We start from the raw sequence: 23,956 nt of genomic DNA, 5'->3' as shown, positions 1-23,956 counted from the left end.
TATTCAACCTGTATGCCTCTTTTATATGTTGAAATCACTTCTAACGGATACACCTGTGTGTCATCTGACAGGAGTCGCTTCGCCACATACAACCTGATCGGAAGGTTGGTGGATTGATCCCTTGCTGCTCTAGTCTCCATGCAACTTGGGCAATATACTAACCCCAAGTTGCTCTCCATGCATACATTTGAGTATGAATTTCTGTGATTAGTAGCTAGTAAGCCCTTAAGTATAGAAGAAAGTGCTTGGATGAATGGGTGTGAATGAAACAGGTATACATGTATAAAGTGCTTTGAGTGCTCTGGGAGAGAAGAAAAGTGCTACGTATGAATCAATCCATTTACCCCCTTCCCCCTCTCCTCTTCATTTGTCTTTGACCAAGAGTTAACAATAATCCTGGACCAAGATTATTGTTACCCTAGACCCAGATCAATCCAGTATGGAAATCTTATTTTTGATGATCTGCATGTTTGATTTGGTGAATGCTGTTTTAATGCTGGACACCGTTCCTCGTGCAACCGTCTACATATATACAGGCTTGGGACCAGCCTAATGTGACCTTAAAACTCATTACAGTTGAAGAAACTTTTGTCGCGGGGTCCTGAAGAAATGCAGGCGTAGTCAGGAAGCGTTCAGTGTGGATAGTTTATTCTGCCGGCATCCCAGGTGCACAAAAGATTATTTACAAAGAAAATAAACAACTAACTTAATTCAAAACAAAACAAACATCTATATACAAAACACAAGCAGCTGAGCCAGTCTTCAAGTTACCCTCACTGTAACATCTCACAGAAAGCCCAGGTAGGCCCTGACGGCCTCCCTTTATATCCCATTGCCCCTCCCACTAGGCATAATAGTCATCCCTTTATCATTTCTTTCCCCAAAACACTCATTTTTCCTCAGCTTATTTCCAGCTGTATTCCTACAATACATATATGTATACACAAATTTATGGCCACTTCCAGACAGCCTAAAGTGTTTCACAGTAACAAAAAAAACACAAACAAAAATAATGCAGTTCACGTGACCTTTCCAAGCGCATGCGAACCCACTATTTGAACCCCAGAACACCATACCATTATGGCATTATTTTTGTGCCACTATTCTGAGCGCACGTAAAAAAAAATTGAGCGCACGTAAAAAAAAATTTTGCAGGTGCAAGTGTTGCATTTTGAGGAGAAATTTTATTTTGAGCGAAGAAAAGCTAAATTTGAGTGAACAAAATTCATTGCTGCATGCAAAAGATGTATTTCAGTGTTTGCTATTATCCACACACACACACACACTAGCAGCCCCTCTCGCTCAGTTTTTGCATTTGTGCTTGCTCGCAATGTGTTGCTTGCGCTCTCAACATTTCTGCCCGTCTGCGTCAACTCTTTCTGTATATTTGTGCCACAAAACCAGCCAATCACAGACTTGGATGCAAAAAAATCTGATTGGCTGTTTTGATCTCCAATCAGCTCGAAATGACGAAATGCAATATCCCAGAATCCATTTCATCCAAAACTCAAACGAGGCAGTGGCGGAAGAACACAGAGTGGCGGAGTTTGAAATATTACTCTTTCTGGGTCAAAAAATAAACTTTTAAGATATTTTCATGCGAGAATGGTGCTGTGTAAACTTAAAATACCTGCTCGATTCATCAAGACATCACATATTTGCATAAGTGCTCTAATGTTTTCGGAGATGCCTGTTACCCACCAGCTGACCGGGTGGTCACTCGGGTTAAACATAATATATAAGGCTGAACTGACAAAAAATCACCGACTACACCACCAGGTATTATAGGAAAAACCATAAAACCTTTGAACTAAAACAAGCTGACCACCAGCTGACCAGGAGGTCAAGGCTCAATAGAGCGTGCGAGCACAGCTAACTCCTGGAGTATGGTTTTCAACCCCCCTGCGGTATTTTGCTACTCAGGTTAGTTAGTTATGGCTACGATTGAAAATACCCCCCACACCCCACCCCTAATGGTTGCACCTCCCGAAACTTTTGTCTGGGCTCTTATCTCATTTTTTTATTTGAAACAATCAACAGAGAATTTCACACATTTCACATATTTTTATAAGGTTTTTAAGGCTGTGGTGTTAGTTTTTTAAGTAACATGAGCCCAGCAGCAGCAGCAGCAACGCTAGGCTAACACTAACTAGCTAGCCATATTATAAACCTCATGCTAAACTAACAGAAGCCACAAAATCAGTTTAAATAATAGTAAACATTTACTCACCAAGTCAGTGTATCAGGTAAAGATCCACAGCAATGACAACAATAATCTCTTGAGCTGTAGCTTCTCCAGGTTTGCTCAACATATTCCGGAAAAAAAATGCTGGCACCGCAAACATGCGGACTGATCTGTGCGAGGGAGGAGGATGGTAGTGACGTGGCATTTTCAAAACACATCTTTCATCCTTCCGCACTGACGAGCAACATTTCCAGTTTACTTCGTTTTTCTAAGTTAAGAAAACTCAAATAAATTGAGCTGATCAGCATTTTTGCATAAAAAGTATAGGTAACTTATTTAAATTGAGTTCTAATAACAAATTGATAAAGATTGAGTTCAGCATACTTTTTAATTAAACACAATATTACATTTTACAGTGTAGGTTAATTGGTAATTCTAAATTACCTGAATGCTAATGGTTGTTTGTCTCTATGTGATAGGCTGGTAAGCTGACCAGGGTGTACCCTGCTGCTTACCCTATCACTTCTTGCCTCAATGACTACCGCCCAGTAGCACTCACCCCCATCATCACTAAGTGCTTAGAGCAGCTGGTCCTAGCACACTTCAAATCCTGTCTCCCCCCCACCCTGGACCCCCACCAATTCACATACCGCCAGAACAGGAGCACAGAGGATGCAGTCTCCATCGCACTGCACTCTGTCCTCTCACACCTGGACAACAACAACACCTACGCCAGAATGCTGTTTATAGACTTCAGTTCAGCATTCAATACAATCCACCCCTCACAACTCACGAGGAAACTGACAGACCTGGACATCAGTTCCCTCATCTGCAAATGGTTACTGGACTTCCTGACCAATCGCCCCCAACATGTCCGGCTGGATAACCACTGTTCATCTACAATCACGATGAACACCGGTGTACCACAAGGCTGTGTGATGAGCCCTTTCCTCTACTCCCTCTTCACCCAGGACTGCAGACCTGCTGATGGTTCCAACACCATCATTAAGTTTGCAGATGACACCACGGTGATTGGCCTCATCAGTGACAATGATGAGGCCGCCTACAGGGAGGAGGTGGATCGTCTGGCTGAGTGGTGCGACACAAACAACCTGCTGCTTAACACCGAGAAGACCAAGGAGCTCATCGTGGACTACAGGAGGAATGCTGACCCACATCCACCCATCCACATTAAGGGGACGGCTGTGGAGCGTGTGAGCAGCTTCAAGTTCCTGGGAGTCCACATCTCCGAGGATCTCACCTGGACGACCAACTGCTCCAAGCTGGTCAAGAAGGCTCACCAGCGCCTCTTCTTCTTGAGGACTCTGAGGAAGAACCACCTGTCCTCAGACATCCTGGTGAACGTCTATCGCTGCACCATCGAGAGCATCCTGACCAACTGTATAACAGTCTGGTACGGGAACTGCTCTGCCTCGGACCGGAAGGTGTTGCAGAGGGTCGTGAAAACTGCCCAGCGCATCGCCGGAGCACCACTTCCTGCCATAAAAGACATCTACAGGAAGCGGTGTCTGAAAAGGGCTGGGAAAATCATCAAAGACCCCAGTCACCCATCACATGGACTCTTCACCCTCCTGCCCTCTGGGAGGCGCCACAGGAGCCTCCGGACTAAGACCACCAGCTTCTTCCCCACAGCCGTCAGACTCCTGAACTCTGCCTCCTGACATCTGACCCACGTTAACACATGAACTGAACATACACACCCCCACAATGGACAACTGTACCCTCAAACACACAATAATAACATGGACTGAACCACCACTCACAACCACTAGCACTTTATATAGCCTCTGTAGAAATTATCCACACCCTCACTTATCTTAACTGCACTACTGTATAGCTCTGTGTAAATAATCATTCTGTACATTCGATAATTTTTAATCCTACAACTGTTTACAACTTGCATAGTTCCCATTTCTGTAAAGCTGTATATCCCAGATTCTGTAAAGTTATTTATTTCATATTCTGTATAGTTTTTCATATTTATATCCTGTTCATAGCCTGTACATAGCTTGTACTCACTACAGCCTGTACATACTTATAGTTATAGAATATTCACAACATACTTCATACCGTGTACATTATAACATACCATAATAGACCCATTTCTGTAATATACTTACATATCTATACTATTGCTAATATATATTGTAATATATCTATATCACTAAAGCACTTCTGGATGGATGCAAACTGCATTTCGTTGCCCTGTACCTGTGCATGTGCAATGACAATAAAGTTGAATTCTATTCTAATTCTATTCTATTCTGGGTTATGCCCTTGCAACCCATATAAAGATAGGAGGACGGTAGTCATTGTAGATCCATTCAATTCTTATGTCAAACCAGACTCTAGACTTTGTTGAACATTATGTAATATGAAGACAACATGTAGTATTTAAGTGACCAAGTAGTATTGGGGTAAACGTTATTGAATAGTGTTGAAATAAAATGAAACTTGTTTTATTAGTTTTAATCTTTTAACTTTACGAATGAAGCAAAAATTAAATTATATGCACTGGAAGAAATTTGTTTAACATTTAAACCTATTTTCTGCATATTCCAGCATATAAAATAAAATGTTTTTTGTGTTTACACTCACTCTTTCAAACAAATGCAAGTAACACACAGCAGAAAATAAATAAAATCAAAGGCTCAGCGGTCCTTTTGCTCTATTTTCACCTGTATAGCAGGAGTGGGGCAGGCGGAGGTTTGCCGTGGTGCAGGTGTGTCATAGCGGTCAGTGGAAGGATCTGGGAGTTTCACATTCCCGTGGCAGCGTGTGGGTGCTTGCTCGGAAGTTTAGGGAGTTTTTTTGCTGTAAAAAGAAGTTTTCTTCCCACGCACATCTTTTTACACACATGACTTAAAATAATTGAATGTATTTTTTATAGTTATGTTGCATATTTGCATTTACAGTCATGAAGTATAACACCTTTGCATTCAAGACACTCTTACTATAACATCATAACATCATTCTTGTATAATTACAGAATTTTCCATTCTGTTTAAATGATACTCTATGAATAATTTACACTGTAACATTGTCTTCTATATCCAGTTTTGGTCAGAAGTTTACGTACACTCATCATGGGCATTAATGACAGGGCAATTTGAGGGTTTTGGTGATAAACAACAGTTCAAATGACACATCTTTAATGATTATAAAAACAAACAAAAAAATGATTAAAAGCCCAAAATTGCCACAACATTGATTCTGCTGATGAATGTATGTGTCTTCTGGCCATAACTATATCTCAAATATGATATTTCTCCTTACTTACAGCACATGCAGTTGTGTGAGCAGGTGGAGGAGTTACTGCTAGTGTTAGTGGAGATGATCGATACCTTTGATCGGCCTGGCAGAGCTTTTACTGAGGATACTTTCGCTCGGGATGGAACATTTGCAGATGTTTGCAGTTTAAAGACAAGCCTGAGAGGCATCTTCCCAAAGCCAGAGTATATGCTGAAGCGGGAGTGGGGCACGCCCGTGCTGAATGGAGCGTTTTTGATGCAGAGGACAAAGGACCCAATGCCAGCGCAGGAGCTGAAGCCTCTGTGTCATCTCTTGGTGTAAAAGCCTATGCAAAAACAGTAATAGCCAGTGCTTCAGCCCCTGCTGGTCCAGTCAAAGCTTCAGTTGGTGGGAATCGGTGTAACAGGAGTGGAGGCCAAAGTGCTGGGAACCAGTATCTCCTTTGGTCGAAACTAACAGTCTATGCCACTGTTAGTTTCACTTTTGCATTCTGTTTAAAAGAATCTTGTGAGTCACTTGTAAACCCCCCCAAGGCCTCCACCCTCCTGGTCTGCTATTTATTCCTCTGTCCCTCAGTGCTTGCAGCAAAGGCGTGCAAACATTTCCTGTAACCCAAGAAACATTATTCGGGTAAGTAGTCATGGGATAATAATCTGATTATCTGAGTCTTACATTCTACAGTCCATATCAAATGGTGTAGTATATATTAATATATGATATTTTAATTGACTTGTTCTTGCAAGTTATTGTTTCAATGAGTAAACTTAAAACTTATTCACGGATGATGACAAACCATCTTTTATTTGTGTGTAACTGATGTTTTTCTATATTAATTCTTTACAACAGTTCTCCCAGTTTTTTAAACAATAACTGACCAATAACAATGAAGAAAGTACTGGATGTTTAAGCGCTTTATAGTGTTTAAATGTTCATATGTGCAAGTATTTCAAAAGTGACTTTTTTTTCCAGGACATATCGAAAAAGGAAGCAGCTCAGGCTGGGAGAAAGAAAGTGGAAACAAAGGCACAATAACAGAAAATATGGAAGGTAGGTTTCACCTGTGTGTGTGTGTGTGTGTGTGTGTGTGTGTGTGTGTGTGTGTGTGTGTGTGTGTGTGTGTGTGTGTGAGAGAGAGAGAATACAATATTGATACTTATTGATAGAAAAACAATATTGATATTTTCATGTGATAGGACATATTTGCCTTTCATATTTGTGAGGTTTAACACCTTTGCATTAACAACAGTGTTTGTTAGTCCATCATTAGCATAATTCTTGTTTTAGTACATTTTTAAATCCCATTTCTATAATATTGTAGGAATATCCACTGCTATAACATTGTCTTCTATGTATCTCAGATTACATTTCTCCTTACTTACAGCCCATGCAGCTGGAGCACTTGAGATGATCGATACCTTTGATCGGCCTGGCAGAGCTTTTACTGAGGAAACCTTTGCTCGGGCTGGAACATTTGCAGATGCGTTTGAGGACAAACCAGGGAAGCGTCTTCCCAAAGCCGGAGCGTATGCTGAAGCGGGAGTGGGGCACGCCCATGCTGAATGGAGTGTTTTTGACGCAGAGGCCAAAGGACCCAATGCCAGCGCAGGAGCTGAAGCCTCTGTGGCCTCTGGTGCCCAAGCCTTTGCCAGAGCAGAAATAGCCAGTGCTTCAGCCTCTGCTGGTCCAGTCAAAGCTACAGTTGGTCTGGGATTAGACACAGGAGTGGGAGTTAGTCCCACAGGTGTGGAAGTCAAGGTGCTGGGAACGGGTATCTCCCTTGGTCGCAAAATGGGCATTTCTCTGTTTGGCACTGGTTTTGAATTCAATCTGTGGTAAACTGTGCCCAGTACAGATCTTTCTAAACCGTGCAGTGCCTTGTATTAAAACAACAAGCCCTCGAATCTGCATATAATTAATAAATTGTCATGACATCTCCAATCACTGAAAGATTTTTCTTAATATGTGTTGTCGCTGGTGATAAAAACATTAAAATTGATAAATGATATTGTGTGTGTTTATTTTTATTGCTTTCAGATTTAATATTCTCATATGAGCACAAAGTTTTACCACTTCGCTTATTTTATCATCTTACTTTATCACTTTATGACACAGAGATTAAAGAACACACACCATCCCGCAGGTGGTGACAAGGAAAAGGAAAATTCATTGTAGCTTATTAGAGTTGGATGTCTCGAGACTGGTCTTGGTTGCAACACGTAGCAACTAAACTTTCCACACTGTGTCACGCTGAATATGATATAAAACTTTAACCTATAATAACACAAAACTCCAGACACTGAAACGGGTCACTCAGCAAACACTGGGCCCATAAATCGATTTATTCCTACCTACAAAACTAAATTCAGAAAAATAGCAAAATGTTATCTGAACTTTTTGATTTCTCTTTAACGTGCAGGGCTCGAAAGGATGCCTTCACTTCCTCAACTAAGAATAAACTACTTTGAGAATTCGGTATGACGCTTGTTCTACTTTTCTTAATATGACCTCAATATCATAAAACACTCAATAAAAGCACTGAAGAGAATGTGAAATCTAGTGAGTCATGAAGCTGCAGAAATTCCAAAAAAAGCACTCAACAAAAAAAGGACTGGGAAAAAATCATCAATTAAGTCTAATGTGGCTATGAATTTTCTTTATATAGTGAGGAACTTTGTTTCTTTCTTTCTTGTCTTCTGTATCACCACAATACTGTGATAACATACAATGTCTCCCAGAGGCTCCAGGAAACTGCAGCTCTAAACTGATGTTGGCATTTGTTCATTCAGAGTAAAACACCTGAGGATGGAATAATGGCAAAAACTGTTTATTGATCCCTCTCTTTCAAGCAAAAGCTAAATAAATTCTCATCTACTGTGCAGATATCTAAAAACAAACAACTTATTTCAACTTGGTTTTGCTTTCTCTTTCAGGCTGGAGGCTTGTGACTCAAAGTGAAACTAAAAGCCTTCTAACTGCCACTAGCTCACATATTAAATTATGACACTCTTTTTCCTGCAGTTTGTCTTAATTTGGTTTTTTTTACATCTGGAAGCAAACCAGTGAACCTTTGGTGTCAGAATCAGCTGGTACAGACTTAAAACCTGTTTTTTTGTTTGTTTTCTCTTTAGAAGCTACATAGTTTTTAGGTTTTGATACATTCAAGTGCAGATTTGATGATTTAGGGGTGGGCGATAGAAACGATATACGATAGAAACGATATAAATTTGGCCAACGATAGAGATGACTATATCGCTCTATCGCGATAGCGCATGTTGATGATGTCATCCGGCTGCGCCTGTTTTGGTCGAAAGCATCGCAGCGGCTACAACCATTATCATCTGCAAATTATGCTGGACGACAGTCATAGCAAAGAGATGAAGCACTTTTGAAATATGGGGAAAGCCAAAAACTGCGCTTCCTCCACTTCTGTAACATTGATTCATTAATGTTGAATTCTCTCGCAGCTGCTCTATTCCCATGTTATTGCAGTATATTAGTAACTAACCTCGTATTGTGGATGAATAATCTCAGTTGTTCTCCTGACTGAAGTTTGCCCCGTGTATAGCATCCTGCCATGCGATTGCATTTGTCCCTGACCACCAGAATCCCTCACGTTCACTTTTATCGAGTGGAAAAAAAAGTTGGCGTTCATCCTCCAGCTTCACTGTGCTAATGTTATGCTAACATAGCTGTGTCGCTAGCAATCACGTAGCACATTATATACCAGGTAGTCCAACTTCAGTAACCCTGCAAACGCCACTGGTGTTTAGTTTTCTGTCTTCATTTATGTTGGAAGTGGTAGCAGAGCTGTACGTTTGAATTAGTTTCAAATATCGTGATATATCTCTCAGTCAGAACATGGTATGAAATGTTTAGGTGTAAACTAGCGAGCTAACTTCCTGTTAACTTCTAACTCCATTAAATTTCATAAATTCTGTTTTCATGGATGCCTGGATGTTAAACTTAATTGTTACACCTGGTAAAGCAGCAATGCTGATGATTTGATTAAAGATGAAAGAATTTAGACCGTTTTTAACTCTCGGTGTTCGTTTGACTTTGGGACTTGAAGGGGACGGAGTTTTGGACCCAGATTACTCCGCGAAGCTCCTCACTATGGCAGCCGTAATGCTCTGACAATCCATCAAGCAGTGCGGCTTACCAAAGTTGTACTAAAACGTTTTTTAACAGATTTCTGCACGCCAAAATCTGTTCGAGGTCAGTAAGCACAACCAGAATTCATACATAAGGCACACTCTCGATTTTTGAGAAAATTAAAAGATTTTAAGTGTGCCTTATCGTGTAGAAAATACGTTATACAGAAGAAAATAATATATCGTGATATATATCGTTGCCGCACATGCTTCAAATTATATCGCGATATGAATTTTAGGCCATATCGCCCAGCCCTAGAAGAACTTTCAGTTTCCATGTAGCACTACAGTTAAGTGATGTTCAAGAACTGAAGACAAACAGGAACACTGTAAAATCTCGAGCAGATTTGTATTACTTGAATATACTCAATTTAACAACTTTACCTGTATCATACAGTACAGATATCTGGGGTGGTAGAAGTTGAACTTTTAAACCCTCAAGTACTGTTTATATATATCCTGCCTTCACAGTGCAGCCTGGAACAAACTAACAGTCTATGCCACTGTTAGTTTCACTTTTGCATTCTGTTTAAAAGAATCTTGTGAGTCACTTGTAAACCCCCCCAAGGCCTCCACCCTCCTGGTCTGCTATTTATTCCTCTGTGATGAAAGATTTTTGAGTTTTGTGTTATGTTTATTTGTAGCTTCATTTAAAGGAAGAAGAGCTTGTGAGTTGGACAATTGAAGGAAGGGAGTGAGGCACTGTGTGCAGAAAATATGGAAGGTAGGTTTCACCTGTGTGTGTGTGTGTGTGTGTGTGTGTGTGTGTGTGTGTGTGTGTGTGTGTGTGTGTGTGTGAGAATACAATATTGTTACTTATTGATAGAAAAACAATATTGATATTTTCATGTGATAGGACATATTTGCCTTTCATATTTGTGAGGTTTAACACTTTTGCATTAACCCTTTAGAGCCGATCGGAGCGGGAACGCTCTGTTATGCGTAACTATTTTTAAATCCCAGTAGCACTGCAACCACGTAAGCTAGCGCAAAAATTTTTTTTGCATATGAAACCGGAGGAGTTGTACTTACATCTGATGCCATCAGCTTGTCCTAGGTCACGGTTTCCTTCCACATAAAGCTTTGCAAAAACTGCATAAAAAGCGCTTGCAGGAACAAAAACATAATATTCCAGAAACACGCTTTACCGATCTGATCAGCTGTTCAAAACACTTCCTACGTTGGAATAGACGTCAGCGCGAACTTTTGCATTTCCGCCATTACCTGCCCGAAACCGGAAGTGACGTCATTTTCGCGGAAATGTAGTCTTTTTTGCGATCAGGGCCTCAGGGCCTATACTGCTCTTTTTAAAAGTTATCTTTGACTTTATGACTTTCTGTGTCGTTTCTGGGATGCTTAGGACTCATATTGCACTGCTGGAAATAGTTTATTTTGATGCATATGTTGCTTTTTTGCAAATTTGCAGTATAATATTTATTTTCGTTTTTCCTGCAGTGTATAAAAATTGGTGTATTTCAAAAATAAAACTATGAAGACACTCAAAATAAATTTCCTGTGGTAGGAAACTATTTTGTGCAACTTTTTTGTATTTACAGTTTTGAGGGATAAGACTCTTAAATTTCTCTAACTACAAATATATGTTAAAAAATCAAAAACGATTTTCAATTTTTTTGTAGTTTATTGCACTTTTTTGCAATTTATGTAATTACTATGCACTTAATGAATACATATTATTAAAATCTGGGCTATAATGGTTGTATTGATGTATAGCAACTTGAAATGCTCCCAAAAATGGCTCCACAGCATGTAAAAATATAATATAAGCTCTGGCGGACTTGGTTCTATGGTAGGTCTTAAAGGGTTAACAACAGTGTTTGTTAGTCCATCATTAGCATAATTCTTGTTTTAGTACATTTTTAAATCCCGTTTCTATAATATTGTAGGAATATCCACTGCTATAACATTGTCTTCTATGTAGCTCAGGTTACATTTATCCTTACTTACAGCCCATGCAGTTATGCGAGCAGGTGGAGGCATTACTACTAATACAGCTGGAGCACTTGAGATGATCGATACCTTTGATCGGCCTGGCAGAGCTTTTACTGAGGAAACCTTTGCTCGGGCTGGAACATTTGCAGATGCGTTTGAGGACAAACCAGGGAAGCGTCTTCCCAAAGCCGGAGCGTATGCTGAAGCGGGAGTGGGGCACGCCCGTGCTGAATGGAGTGTTTTTGACGCAGAGGCCAAAGGACCCAATGCCAGCGCAGGAGCTGAAGCCTCTGTGGCCTCTGGTGCCCAAGCCTTTGCCAGAGCAGAAATAGCCAGTGCTTCAGCCTCTGCTGGTCCAGTCAAAGCTACAGTTGGTCTGGGATTAGACACAGGAGTGGGAATTAGTCCCACAGGTGTCGAAGCCAAGGTGCTGGGAACGGGTATCTCCTTTGGTCGCAAAATGGGCATTTCTCTGTTTGGCACTGGTTTTGAATTCAGTCTGTGGTAAACTGTGCCCAGTACAGATCTTTCTAAACCGTGCAGTCCCTTGTATTAAAACAACAAGCCCTCAAATCTCCAGTCACCCTGAGAGACTTTTCTTAATATGCTGACAAAAACCTTTAAAGTTTAACACTATTAGTGCCACCAGAGCAGACACCAGGTTTGTTCTAGAGATTTCACTCAATCTTTAACACACAGGAAGCACAGGTCATCCCTCCAATCTTTATGTATGTATTAGGGGTGCAACAATACTCGTATCGATAATGAACCGTTCGATACAGTGCTTTCGGTTCGGTATGCATATGTATGAACAATACAAAATTTTTTATTTATTTTATCAACTTTCCTTCTGACGATGCTGTCTGTGTTGAGCGCTCAGTGGATCTGCGTTCGACAGTGCACCCTAGGCAGAGTAGTCGAAGCAAATTCACTGAGTGCAGGGCAAGCTAGCGAGACAGAAGTTAAGCTCTCCTTGCAACATGGCAAATTGGACCTCCCACCACCCTCATTCAGATCTGGCGTTTGGAATTATTTCGGTTTTCATGTGACGTATGACCCTGAAGGTAAGCGCGTCATGGACTAAAGTAAAACAGTATGTTGGATGTGCCACGCAATGCTCAATTACATGGGTGGAAACTAGTGCGTTAGCGCAGTTAGCTCGTTAACGTGTTGGCCGTCCAGCCCCACGCATGGGGCGATCCGCGGTAGCTCGTTAACGGAGATTTGCCGTGTTGTGGCGCTAACGTCATTTCAGATTAACGCTGACAGCACTAGTGGGAACACAATGAATATGACTGTACATTTATATGGAACTCCAAAGTGTTCAAAATTAAATAAATAAATAGGTCAAGATGAAATAAATAACTATGTGAATAAATAAGACACAGATATGTAATGTGAGAATGATATTGTGAAATAATGGAACACATTTTGAAAACAATGCTCATTATTGTGAAACATATTACATTCTGCTATATAAATTTTCTTATTATTGTGAAATATTATTTCATGGTCATTATTTTTCACAATAACAGAGATTATTCCTGAGGCATTTTATTTATTTCCAGCCGTTTTTAGTCCAAAATGACCTTTTTTCAAAGTCAGTCTTTATTTCAAAATCCCGTTTTTCCCGATGGCCTATTTATTTCATAATGCGACTTTTCAGCAGAATGACTTTGTCTGTCAATCAAGAAAGACAGGGCGGAGCCAGTTGTGTGATTGGTTGCTCCTTTACTCAGACATAAGTAATAGCACGTGAATTGTCGATTTAGGTTTAATGGTGCAATGCATCTCCTATGCAGCTGGCGGCAGTATGCAGCTCAAAATAAACTTAAGGCACCGACAAATGCAAAACACTGGGCGCGAATAACGTTACAGGTGTATCAATTCTTGTGAAGGGCATGGCTGCAGGAAACAAGTCCGTTTCTGAGTTACTCAGAGAACTTGCTAACCGCTTAGATTGAACGTCTTCACCTCAGTCTGCGTATTGCAGCAGTGTACTGGAGATGAAGTGGTCCCTGGTCCAAGTTCTCATCACAACCGCACAGTGTTAACGTTAGCAAATGCTAACGCTATCACAGCTAGCTCCACTCCACGAAACGCTGTTCAGGGTAAGTAACGATATGTTATTATTGCTTGGTTAGTCTGTCTGTCTGCCAAATATGAGCTTTTTAAACAGTTTAGTCACAGATTTTTTTTAATACTGTTTTTTATCATAGCAAAGAATTCTATAAATTAGGTAAGAGAAAATAATTGTCTTCTGGGTTAATGTCTGTATTACTATTTACATTGTTGTAGGTAATAGTTATTCATGACTGTTTTAAAGTGGCTTATCTTCTGTGCTAATATGGAAGACAAGTAATCTATGTGAAAGAAAAAAAAGCAATTTTAGTTCAACGTAGTGATTTTGTAAGTGGGTATAATTTGAAAATGCTTTTACTAGTACAGTGGATGTTCTTTAAATATTTAACATTTAAAGTGTGTGTCACTTTACAGACTCCAACTTCAGTTTTGGTTTGGTCTCACCGTTGTAGGTCATAACACAAACAAGTCGTCAAGTCAAGCAGCTGAGGAAAGGGCTTAAGGAAACCATGGTATGGCCGCTTCTGACAGAAAGATCAGACATCATTCCTCCTTTCTTACCAAGGGAATCAGAGACTGCTCCCTGTTGTGAGGTAAGGTCAGGTCACATCTTTTAACATCTGAATAGTAAAGCTATTTGGTTAATTTATGAAGGATGAACATTAATTGTTGACACAAAACACCAATATACTGTTTTGTATGCGTGGGTTAGTTGAACAGCTGGGTTACATTTAATAAAAATACACCTAATGTTGCTGATGCTCTTAAGACTACAAGATAAGTAAAGCTATAAAATGACTGTGGCCTGCCACAGAAGATGAAGATGAGGAAGAAGAGGAATGCTCTCGAGGATAAAGGGGTGGCTGTAGCTCAGGTGGCAGAGCAGGTCAGCCACTAATCAGAAGGTCGGTGGTTCGATCCCAGGCTGCCTCCTGGCTGCATGCCAAATATCCTTGGGCAAGATACTAACCCCGTGTTTGCCTACTGGTGGTGGTCAGAGGGCCCGGTGGCGCCAGTGTCCGGCAGCCTCGCCTCTGTCAGTGCGCCCCAGGGCAGCTGTGGCTACAACGTAGCTTGCCCTCGCCAGTGTGTGAATGTGTGTGTGAATGGGTGAATGACTGAATGTAGTGTGAAGCGCTTTGGGGTCCTTAGGGACTAGAAAAGCGCTATACAAATGCAGGCCATTTACCATTTATTTACCATAAATGCAGAGTGGCAGGTTACCTTCGGTCCTTCATTGAAAATGGTAAGTCTGCTGCGATAGGTATTTTGCCATTGGTTTTCTCTGATTATACTTTGGTAAATGGTAAATGGCCTGTATTTATATAGCGCTTTAAGGACCCCAAAGCGCTTTACATATCCAGTCATCCACCCATTCACACACTGGTGATGGCAAGCTACATTGTAGCCACAGCCACCCTGGGGCGCACTGACAGAGGCGAGGCTGCCGGACACTGGCGCCACCGGGCCCTCTGACCACCACCAGTAGGCAACGGGTGAAGTGTCTTGCCCAAGGACACAACGACCGAGACTGCCCAAGCCGAGGCTCGAACCGGCAACCTTCCGATTACAAGGCGGACTCCCAACTCTTGAGCCACGATCGCCCCGATCGCCCCTTTGGTAAATTACATACAGTCCAGTGATCTTGGGTCATTAACAAAGTACACTATAGTAGAGCTGGGCGATATGAGATTTTTTCATATCACGATATTTATTTTTATTTATTTTTTTATAAAAAGGACAAGAGCGGTGAGGTCTATCGCAATAGTTTAATTTTTCTATTGAGAAAAAGTTATTTCGCAATACATATCGTTATCGTTCTATCGCCCAGTTCTACACTATAGTATAATTTTGTTTTGTTATTTGCTCCATGCAATACATAAGAGTGGTGGCATTATCAGTTGCACTAGAATTGTATGTAGACTACTTTTAGCTTTGTTAACATAAAAATATCTATAAAAGCTACAACAGCAATTTGAGTGGGGCAAAAATGTCTGGTGCCCTGTATGTAAGTGGTCATCTTTTATGGTATTTCTCCATAAAAGATTCAAAATAATGAATATAGGATGTCATTATAGTTTAAAACAATCTTCTGTTGCAGCATCTTGTGCACAACAAAAAGCCCTCATCAAGTTTTGGACAGGATGGGAAGTCTTGCCGAGAAATGACTGTGGAAGTGGTCAACAGCAATCTTCCAAAGTCTTCCACCGGTTTTGAAGTACTACGTCTTCCTGCACACTACTGTACCTATGAGTCATTTCTAATGGACATTCAGGTGTGTCTCAACTCTACTGACTCAGGTTTTGGTCTGGTTTACGATTGATTCCATAACCACATGGTAAAATTAGACCATTTCTTCTTTCTTGCATCACATTACTGTACTCGGTGTTCAAAGAAACGGACAATCTAGTGAGTTCTAGTTCTTTTTAATACACTTGACAGTGAAAAATACAGAGTACAGGTGTGCATTTATGGCTTTTTTAATATAAACTGATGAAGAGTTCAGATATCAAAATCAGTTGTTCACTGTACATTATAAATTACACAATATGTTTTGTTTATACTCGCTACTGATACAAAAAAAATTTCTAGAAAAAATTATTTGAATTAAGATGTTACACTACTGTACTGTGTTCATTGTATTAAATCTGCTCAGAGTTGACATGTACTGTATATCCAACCACGAAATGAATATCATTAAAGTGACAGCTGTATAAAACAAATCCTGTTTTATAGCCACTCACTGTTTTGTTGAAAATGAAATTGGTTATGCTGTTTTGAGTCAGTATTAGCTACAAAGCTGTAGAAATTTAAAAAAAAAAAAATCCTCCTGACATAGAAACTGATTAAATGTAATAATGTCTTTCTACAAGTGATTCTGAAGTATTGGTAGCACAGCAGGGTCTTGTTCATTCAGTGCATCTGGGAGCTGAATCTCAGGAATGGTGATCTCATTTGATGGGCGGCGATTATGTTGTCCTGTCCAGTCCACACCATAATCCTCATCAACCTGAAAGAGCATGCACATGTTTTAAATCTAAACTGAAGAGGTGTTTCCTGCAGCTGTTCCTAGATGGACTTATTGAGTCTGCCAGGGCCTATGTGAGTTGCTTAGGCATTGGCTACCAACTAATTATTCATTCACCCATTCTAGGTCAGGATTGGTTCTCTTCAGGTATAACAAATTTAACTTTGTTTAAAGTATTGCCATCTATACCTGACAGGTGGGATAAAAGAGAATGGCTTGGGAGGCGCACAGCAAATCTCAAAGTTTTCCAATTAATGCTGAAAGAACCAAGGATGTAAATGTATTCTTGTTTTAGCTTTGCCGAAGACACCAGAGAAAGTATGATATCTATAATGCTGCTGAAATAGACAAAACCATTTCAATAAACTCGCTATTTAACATCAACCTTGTTATGCGTTATCAGAGAACAATCAACTACAAACAGCAATGAAACATTCAACTATGTACTATTTAAAGCACTAATGACCCTGTTGTCTAACAAGATGTGATAAGTAAGTAGACTGTGGAAAGCTGGTGGGTCTACTCTCTGTGTAAAAGGTTCCTACAGGCTCCACTGACCCCAGTCTCCGAGTTAACACACTAACAGCTAACACTGCTAAACGTGTCTCAACGCCGAGATGGCGCCGATAGCTTTAGCCGTAGCTGCCCCACTTTAGACAGTAACAAAAAAAAGTAAGCGATAATAATTCATTGTCAAACGTCATAATTAAGGTCAACATCTAAACAATGCTGTGTACAGAATCACACAGGTGCTCAATTACAGCATAAACTTACCTTAGACCATCCTCCGTCATTTTCCTCCTAATTGTGCTCGGAGACACAGAAAATGTATCGGCAATTACCCCGACGGTTATCCCGGACAGCACTAAAGTCCTGAGTGCTGCACCGGGATTTCTAGACGTGGACGGCCAACATTTGAAGACTGTTCTTCCTCGGCGTATTCCAAACGAACACGGTGCTGAATTGATCTTAAACCTTTGACAATGCTGTCATCGATGCGAACATCTTGAAGAGCAATTATCATCCCAAGCATTTCAGAAACATCTAAACGACTCAAAACAGTATCTACAGGTAAATGATCCCTCTCTATCTGATTTGCTTAAATGAGCAGAACTGGCTGAAGTTCACACCAGTCCGCCATCCTCCGTGACTTTTGACCTAGCACGCTGTTGCTAGCTGCAGTAGCCGTCCGCGGAGCCGGTATCCAGGAAAACTAGTCGATGGTAAACGATAAGCCAATAGGTGCAAAGGTCCAGCCCACTTACATTGATTGACAGACAAAGTCATTCTGCTGAAAAGTCGCATTATGAAATAAATAGACCATCGGGAAAAACGGGATTTTGAAATAAAGACTGACTTTGAAAAAAGGTCATTTTGGACTAAAAACGGCTGGAAATAAATAAAATGCCTCAGGAATAATCTCTGTTATTGTGAAAAATAATGACCATGAAATAATATTTCACAATAATAAGAAAATTTATATAGCAGAATGCAATATATTTCACAATAATGAGCATTTTTTTTCAAAATGTGTTCCATTATTTCACAATATCATTCTCACATTACATATCTGTGTCTTATTTATTCACATAGTTATTTATTTCATCTTGACCTATTTATTTATTTAATTTTGAACACTTTGGAGTTCCATACATTTACGCCAACATCATCCTAGTGCAAAGACAAGTGGAAGCAGACAAAAACAACAAGCCTGCATGCTACAAACTTGACCCGAGTCATTTAGCACATGATTCTCCTTATGGGGACCTGATATGTTTAATATGCTGCTGAGAATATAGCCCAGAAGAAACGTATAGTATAGCTTTTATTTTGGAAAGAGACATTTCTCTGTAATAAACTCTTTTCCAAAGATGAGTGATTCCTCAATCAGATTTATTATTTTATTACTTTGTTGTTTCAGCAACATTAAATTTAAAAACTGTACTTTTGAGTTAAAATATATATTTATAATTTTAATAAATGACAAATTAAAAAGGCATGAACATTTTTTTTGTATTGAAAAAATATCAAACCGTGACACCAAAGTACAAACCGAACCGAACCGTGAATTTTGTGTATCGTTGCACCCCTAGTATGTACGTGTACATACATACATACGCATGTGACACCAAGCTGCATGTCAGGTAAACATCCCGGGGAGATTGTAATAATTATAATAATAATTACAGTAAATGGACAGGCGTGCACTGAGATTTTAGACTTTTCTCTTTCCATGGATGAAAAGTAGATTTATTAAGAAGTATATTTGTCTAGACGATAAAGGATCTTAACACAGAGCAAAGAATGCTCATGTTTTTCTTCCGAACCGACATAATGACTCAGTGATGTGTCCCACAAACAGACTGGATGTCAAGACAAATAAAAATTTATAATAGAAATTGAAGGGGGAAAAAAGTTCATGGCAATGCAAAATCTCTGTCGGTTTCTATTTAAGAAAGCTGGAAGTAACTTTATTGAGAATATTCTGATTAGAGAGGTTTGAGAGTTTTGCTGAGGATTTTTTTCCCTTGTACTTGTTCTGGAAAACCAATGTGCCAGTAATTAAAATAATTTATCCTCCAGCTTTCACAAGGCTGGAAAGTTCATGTACTAAAGCAAAAATAAGATTTGTGTTATATATTTGTTTGGGTTTTTTGCTACAGATTAAAAAGGAGAACATCAATCACGTGAGGTTAATTTCCATCATTTTTAACCACTTTCACTCACAGATTAGTCAAACTTGTGATGTTTATTGTACCATAGTCAGTTTTTACATTCCCATAAAATTTTGATAAAACAGTCAGTGATTCCTGACAGACATATTTACAGTGTGCAGATTTTTACAATGTAAATACAGCCACAAAGACAAACATACAAGACTTGTTCTATGAACTCAGCAGCCTGTTCTCACACTGTAGATGCTGTCAGATGCACAATGTTACGTATGATTCATAGCAAGAGTCGGACCCATTCAGGACCACCTGGCGTCACATTTAAAGGCACTCGGGCACTTTTTTTCTCTGCGTATGGATTTCTGTGTATTTTAGCTCCAAACCTACACGAGTAGCTAGAAGTTATCAGTGAGTGAACACAAAATTTAAAATGGAAAATGCTACCATACGAGAAACAAACCGCAGCCCTCCTGCTTTCTCAAACTCCTCACATCGAACTACATCTTTCATGTATCTTTGTGTCGCCAGCAGATTCTGATAAAACACTGAGCTGAGAACGGCTCAGGGCTGCATGCGAATGGCTCCGTCCAGTCTAATGACCTCCCCGTTGATCATGGGATTCTCAACCAGGCATGTGACCAGGTGAGCAAACTCAGCGGGGTCACCCAGGCGCGAGGGGAAGGGCACCTGGCGCGCGAGGAATGAGCGCACCTTCTCTGGAAGACCGGCGAGAAGAGGAGTGGAGAAGAGCCCTGAAGGAAAAAACAGTTTTGTTGATTTTTGTGTCAATTTTTGATAAAATAATCAGAAAATCTAATTTCTCCACATAGTTTTCGGTTTAGTCTAAGTTAACTATAACGGGCTAAGTAGGAACACTAACCGGGTGCTATGGTGATGACTCTGATGCCCACGGGTGCCAGGTCTCGTGCGATGGGAAGAGTCATCCCAACGATGCCGCCTTTAGAAGCGGAGTAAGCCGCTTGTCCAACCTGAAGAATAAATAAATACAAAATCACTCATTTATTTTATCACTCACTTAAGAAATACTATATATAGTTTTTTTTTTAACCTTACCTGTCCATCGAAAGCTGCCACGCTGGCGGTGTTAATGATGCAGCCTCGGTGTCCGTCTGCGTCGGGTTCGTTCTTCCCCATCTCGCCCGCAGCGAGGCGAATCACATTAAAAGATCCTGCAATGTTCACCTGCAGGTTAAATTAAATAAATAAATAAAAGCCACATGTGATTCTCTGATTACTACTTCTTCTGTCCGTCTGATCATCTGTCCGGCCGTCTTACATTGATGACACGCTGGAAGTCCTCCAGGCTGTGAGGGAGGTCCTTCTTAAAGTTATATGTTTTCACAGCCACAGCAATGCCAGCGCAGTTAACCGCCAAGTCCAACTTCCCAAACTTCTCTTTGGCCAGGGAAACAGCTGACCGCACCTCTGCCTCTGATGTCACCTGGAAAACGACGAGGACAAGAAGCCCTTTTGCTCACATCAAATTATAAAGCATTCCAGCCAATAACAACCCCAGTAGAAGAACTCGAAATGCACCAAAGATTCTTTATATTCCCTGTTTGCAGGAAAATAGAGGACAAATAAGAATAATTATGGCCAAAATATACAACATGAATGCACTGGGGCTCAGCATCTACTGTGTGTGAGCGCCATCTACTGAGCTGACAGGGTATTACATTTCCAGTGGCACATGCAGAATCTACACGATGGTGAGAATTTCACATCCAAACGCTGAACAGACAAAGATTGTATCCACGTGATGGCTATAAAGGAGCTGTTGTAATTTTGCCTTTGTGTCAATGCTGGTGTGAACCTCGTTCATGCTGTTTTGATCCCTTTCCGAAGGTTTTCACTTTCTTTCAACAAATCTCAGAAATCTGTTTAGTTTTGATGCTCAAATTATTTTTCCACAACTCACCCCACTATATATTTATCTGTCTGTCAATCAATCTAGTGGTCTCTGGCTCAGGTTTTAGCTGCCTTCATGTCAAAATGTATGCCACATTCTTTTCTATGGGGTCAGAATGGCGTCCTCGATGGTTCTAGGTTGAAGTTGTTGCACTTTTTTTTTCTTATTAATCCCACACACCCCAAAAATCCACTAAAATAAACCCTTTTTAGGAAAAGTCACGAAATATAAGATGATTGTGTTTTAATTCAACAGAGTTACTTGATTTTTTTTTTAAATGCCAAGGATGTCAAAATGACCGCTTTTGTGGTTCTAGTGCTAAAGGACAATCAGTATTCATTTCACACATGGCGTAAGAAGCATTTTGGTCCATTTTGTTCTATTCGATTCATGTAAACTCTATGCCCCGCACAGCTCGCACAGATAGGAGTGTTTACAAATGTGACTTTCTCTGTTAATGTTTCCAAAATATGCAGTCTCGCGTCGGTTGAATTTTGGACTCACATCTGCAGGAGCAAAGGCACAGCGGTTTCCCAGACTGGCTGCCACAGCCTGTCCGTCAGAGGAGGGCAGGTCCACGATCACAGCAGACGCTCCGCTCTGCACCAGACGCTCCACGGTGGCCCGCCCCAAACCGGAGGCACCGCCTGTTACCAGGCCGACCAGACCCTGCTCAAGATAAGATAAGATAAGATAACCTTTATTAGTCCCACACATGGGAAATTTGTTAAAAACACACGTAAAGAGGGACGCCCACCGGGACAAGAGGAGGGGGCAGAAGAAAAGGGGAAAGAAAGTCGCAGGCCAATAAGAAAGACGAGTGAAAGGACAGATCAGAACATCACTGGGTTCCTTTCAAAAAGACACTGCATGTTTTATCTGTTAAACGTTAATTCCTCAGTAATGGATTATATTAGGTACACTTCATGAAATTGTGATGGGATTTGTTTTTGGTTAGTCAAACATATTTGATGTTAAAGCTGCTTCATTGAATTTAAAATACTTTTAAAATCTTGTCCAGTGTCTTTAAGGTGACTACCAATGAATCCTATTCAATATCTCTCTGCTGTGGTTTTCAATGATCGAAATTCAATAGTAATCAGATCAATACATCAATAAAGGCCTTTCAGAAATAGTATAATACTGCAACATCCACACTGTATTGAAAGAAAGCTTTAATTCGAAATAATCGCATGCCACAATTTCCCTAAAGATACTGTTGGAGTGGAAAAAACTGCTAGTTGAATGAACTAGACGAACTTTGGCACCATTTCTTCGTAACGCTGTACCTTGTACTTTGACCTTCCTGCCGTATGTGTAGCTGCTGCTGTGGAATGAGGAGCATTTTAACCCAAAACATAATCTTTACCGACATCTAAGCAAATGGCATTGTTACTTAAATTTAACAAAACGGCGACTGAAAACATGTTAAAGGAATGAAACCTTTATGGTAGAAACATTGAATATAAAGTAGCCAGTCGCCATAAAGAACACAAATAACATACATAACTTCTGACTGTCTGATCACAGACATTTCATAGGAAATTTAGCTGTCATTCAAATGTTTTAATTAAAGAAAAAAGAGACATGAATTAAGGTCTGCGCTGCAATAATATGAACTACATTCCTTCCATTGTATAGGAGGCATATGAACCATTATTCTACATGTAAACGTCTAGATCGTGTCTTTATATGGGAGATGCAGTCAGTGTTTCCTCAGCGTTTGCTGGGATCAGTCGTTCATTGTTTGCAGTCTACATCAGGAGACCCATTACATCATAATGCCACAGGTTTCCCTGCATATGAACATTTTGTCACCCACCAAAGAGGCTTTTGTTTCCCCCATGAAAGAAAATCACAGGATGTTTAACCAGGGTTTTATACACTCCAGCATAACATAGACTGTTTGTATCAAATATCCGGAGATTATAAGAAACTTCCCAGGCTTCCGTGATGTAAGGTGACACAGACTCATTGTGCTTTTGTTGGCAGACAGTCTCCAGAGACCAGACTTGAGCCTGAAAAAACCTGATGCGTAAAATACTGGGGGGAAAAACATTTTAAACACCTTCTTCTAAATGATCTTATTTGTTATTTGTCTTATTTGTTTTTGCAAAGTTAACAAAAAAAGGGGGCTAAGCACACATGCGCGCACCTTCATTTACTCTTCAGATTCATCTCAGTGACCGGTTTTTATTAACTGAAATATAAATACAGCATTATTAATTTAATTAATTAATTTAAGCTGCCATGTTTAAAAGCCCTCGTGTGTCCTGTGTCCATCTAACTGACAGCCGGAGGTCAGCCGGGAGGGCTGAAGGGGGAGCTATCAGCATGTTTGCTAACCTGCAAGTATGCTAGCCGAGCACTCAAACTTATGGACTACAAAGAGAGCGTGCACGCCGAAAGAACCAGAAAAACTCGCACAAATCGAAACCGAAGCAGGGTGAAAGTCTAGCGTCATATTTCCTCAGAGGAAAAGAAAACGGCGAGGCAGCGCGGAGGTGTTTCATGTTTATTCTGCTGCTCACCTTCACACACCGAATGTTCGCCATCGTAGATCCGACTCGGCTGACGTCATACCAAAGATCGTGTGTGTACGAGAGAGGCTGTGATTAGTGATGGGACGTTCTGTATCGAGGCTTCGGAGCGTGTGTCGAGTAATGGAGGGGGCGTTTCCGCGAA

General features: G+C 40.4%; 2 protein-coding genes and 1 long non-coding RNA gene across 4 annotated transcripts; 1 reads left to right on the top strand and 2 right to left on the bottom strand.

The window, feature by feature from the left end:
- Nucleotides 1-4,936: 4,936 nt before the first annotated feature.
- Nucleotides 4,937-12,407, top strand: LOC147305778 (uncharacterized). Of its 2 annotated transcripts, none has more exons than XM_086277084.1 (3): nucleotides 4,937-6,088; nucleotides 6,428-6,505; nucleotides 11,577-12,407. In XM_086277084.1, exons 2-3 carry the CDS (start codon nucleotides 6,499-6,501, stop codon nucleotides 12,065-12,067), a joined length of 498 nt encoding a protein of 165 aa, XP_086133210.1. In that variant the 5' UTR covers nucleotides 4,937-6,088; nucleotides 6,428-6,498; the 3' UTR covers nucleotides 12,068-12,407. The 2 variants fall into 2 exon arrangements, with proteins under 2 accessions (XP_086133210.1, XP_086133211.1); XM_086277085.1 differs by lacking the exon at nucleotides 11,577-12,407 and adding an exon at nucleotides 6,840-7,431 and having other exon boundaries at nucleotides 5,586-6,088.
- Nucleotides 12,408-16,051: 3,644 nt separating this feature from the next.
- Nucleotides 16,052-18,151, bottom strand: LOC147305777 (uncharacterized). The gene is made up of 2 exons (XR_015126604.1): nucleotides 17,444-18,151; nucleotides 16,052-16,651 (listed from the first exon to the last, which is right to left on the bottom strand). It is a non-coding gene; the product is annotated as an uncharacterized LOC147305777 (long non-coding RNA).
- A 1,248-nt stretch (nucleotides 18,152-19,399) lies between these two features.
- hsd17b10 (hydroxysteroid (17-beta) dehydrogenase 10) lies at nucleotides 19,400-23,956 on the bottom strand. The gene is made up of 6 exons (XM_086277262.1): nucleotides 23,803-23,956; nucleotides 21,776-21,940; nucleotides 20,639-20,803; nucleotides 20,416-20,544; nucleotides 20,222-20,330; nucleotides 19,400-20,093 (listed from the first exon to the last, which is right to left on the bottom strand). Exons 1-6 carry the CDS (start codon nucleotides 23,824-23,826, stop codon nucleotides 19,903-19,905), a joined length of 783 nt encoding a protein of 260 aa, XP_086133388.1. The 5' UTR covers nucleotides 23,827-23,956; the 3' UTR covers nucleotides 19,400-19,902.

Source organism: Aulonocara sp. 'chitande type north' Nkhata Bay, linkage group LG20, assembly GCF_057382095.1.
Source record: "Aulonocara sp. 'chitande type north' Nkhata Bay isolate Kocher_YH1m ecotype deep benthic linkage group LG20, A_spYH_male_GT1.1, whole genome shotgun sequence".
NCBI classification, from domain to species: Eukaryota; Metazoa; Chordata; class Actinopteri; order Cichliformes; family Cichlidae; genus Aulonocara; species Aulonocara sp. 'chitande type north' Nkhata Bay.
This window is presented reverse-complemented; position numbering and strand designations above follow the sequence as displayed.

Excerpts from the sequence above, each read along its gene's own strand:
- hsd17b10 (XM_086277262.1), bottom strand. The coding sequence starts at position 23,826 with ATGGCGAACATTCGGTGTGTGAAG. Across the intron at positions 20,545-20,638 it reads ACTTCCAGCGTGTCATCAAT|GTGAACATTGCAGGATCTTT; the intron begins GTAAGACGGCCG and ends TTTAACCTGCAG. Across the intron at positions 20,331-20,415 it reads TGGCAGCTTTCGATGGACAG|GTTGGACAAGCGGCTTACTC; the intron begins GTAAGGTTAAAA and ends TTTATTCTTCAG.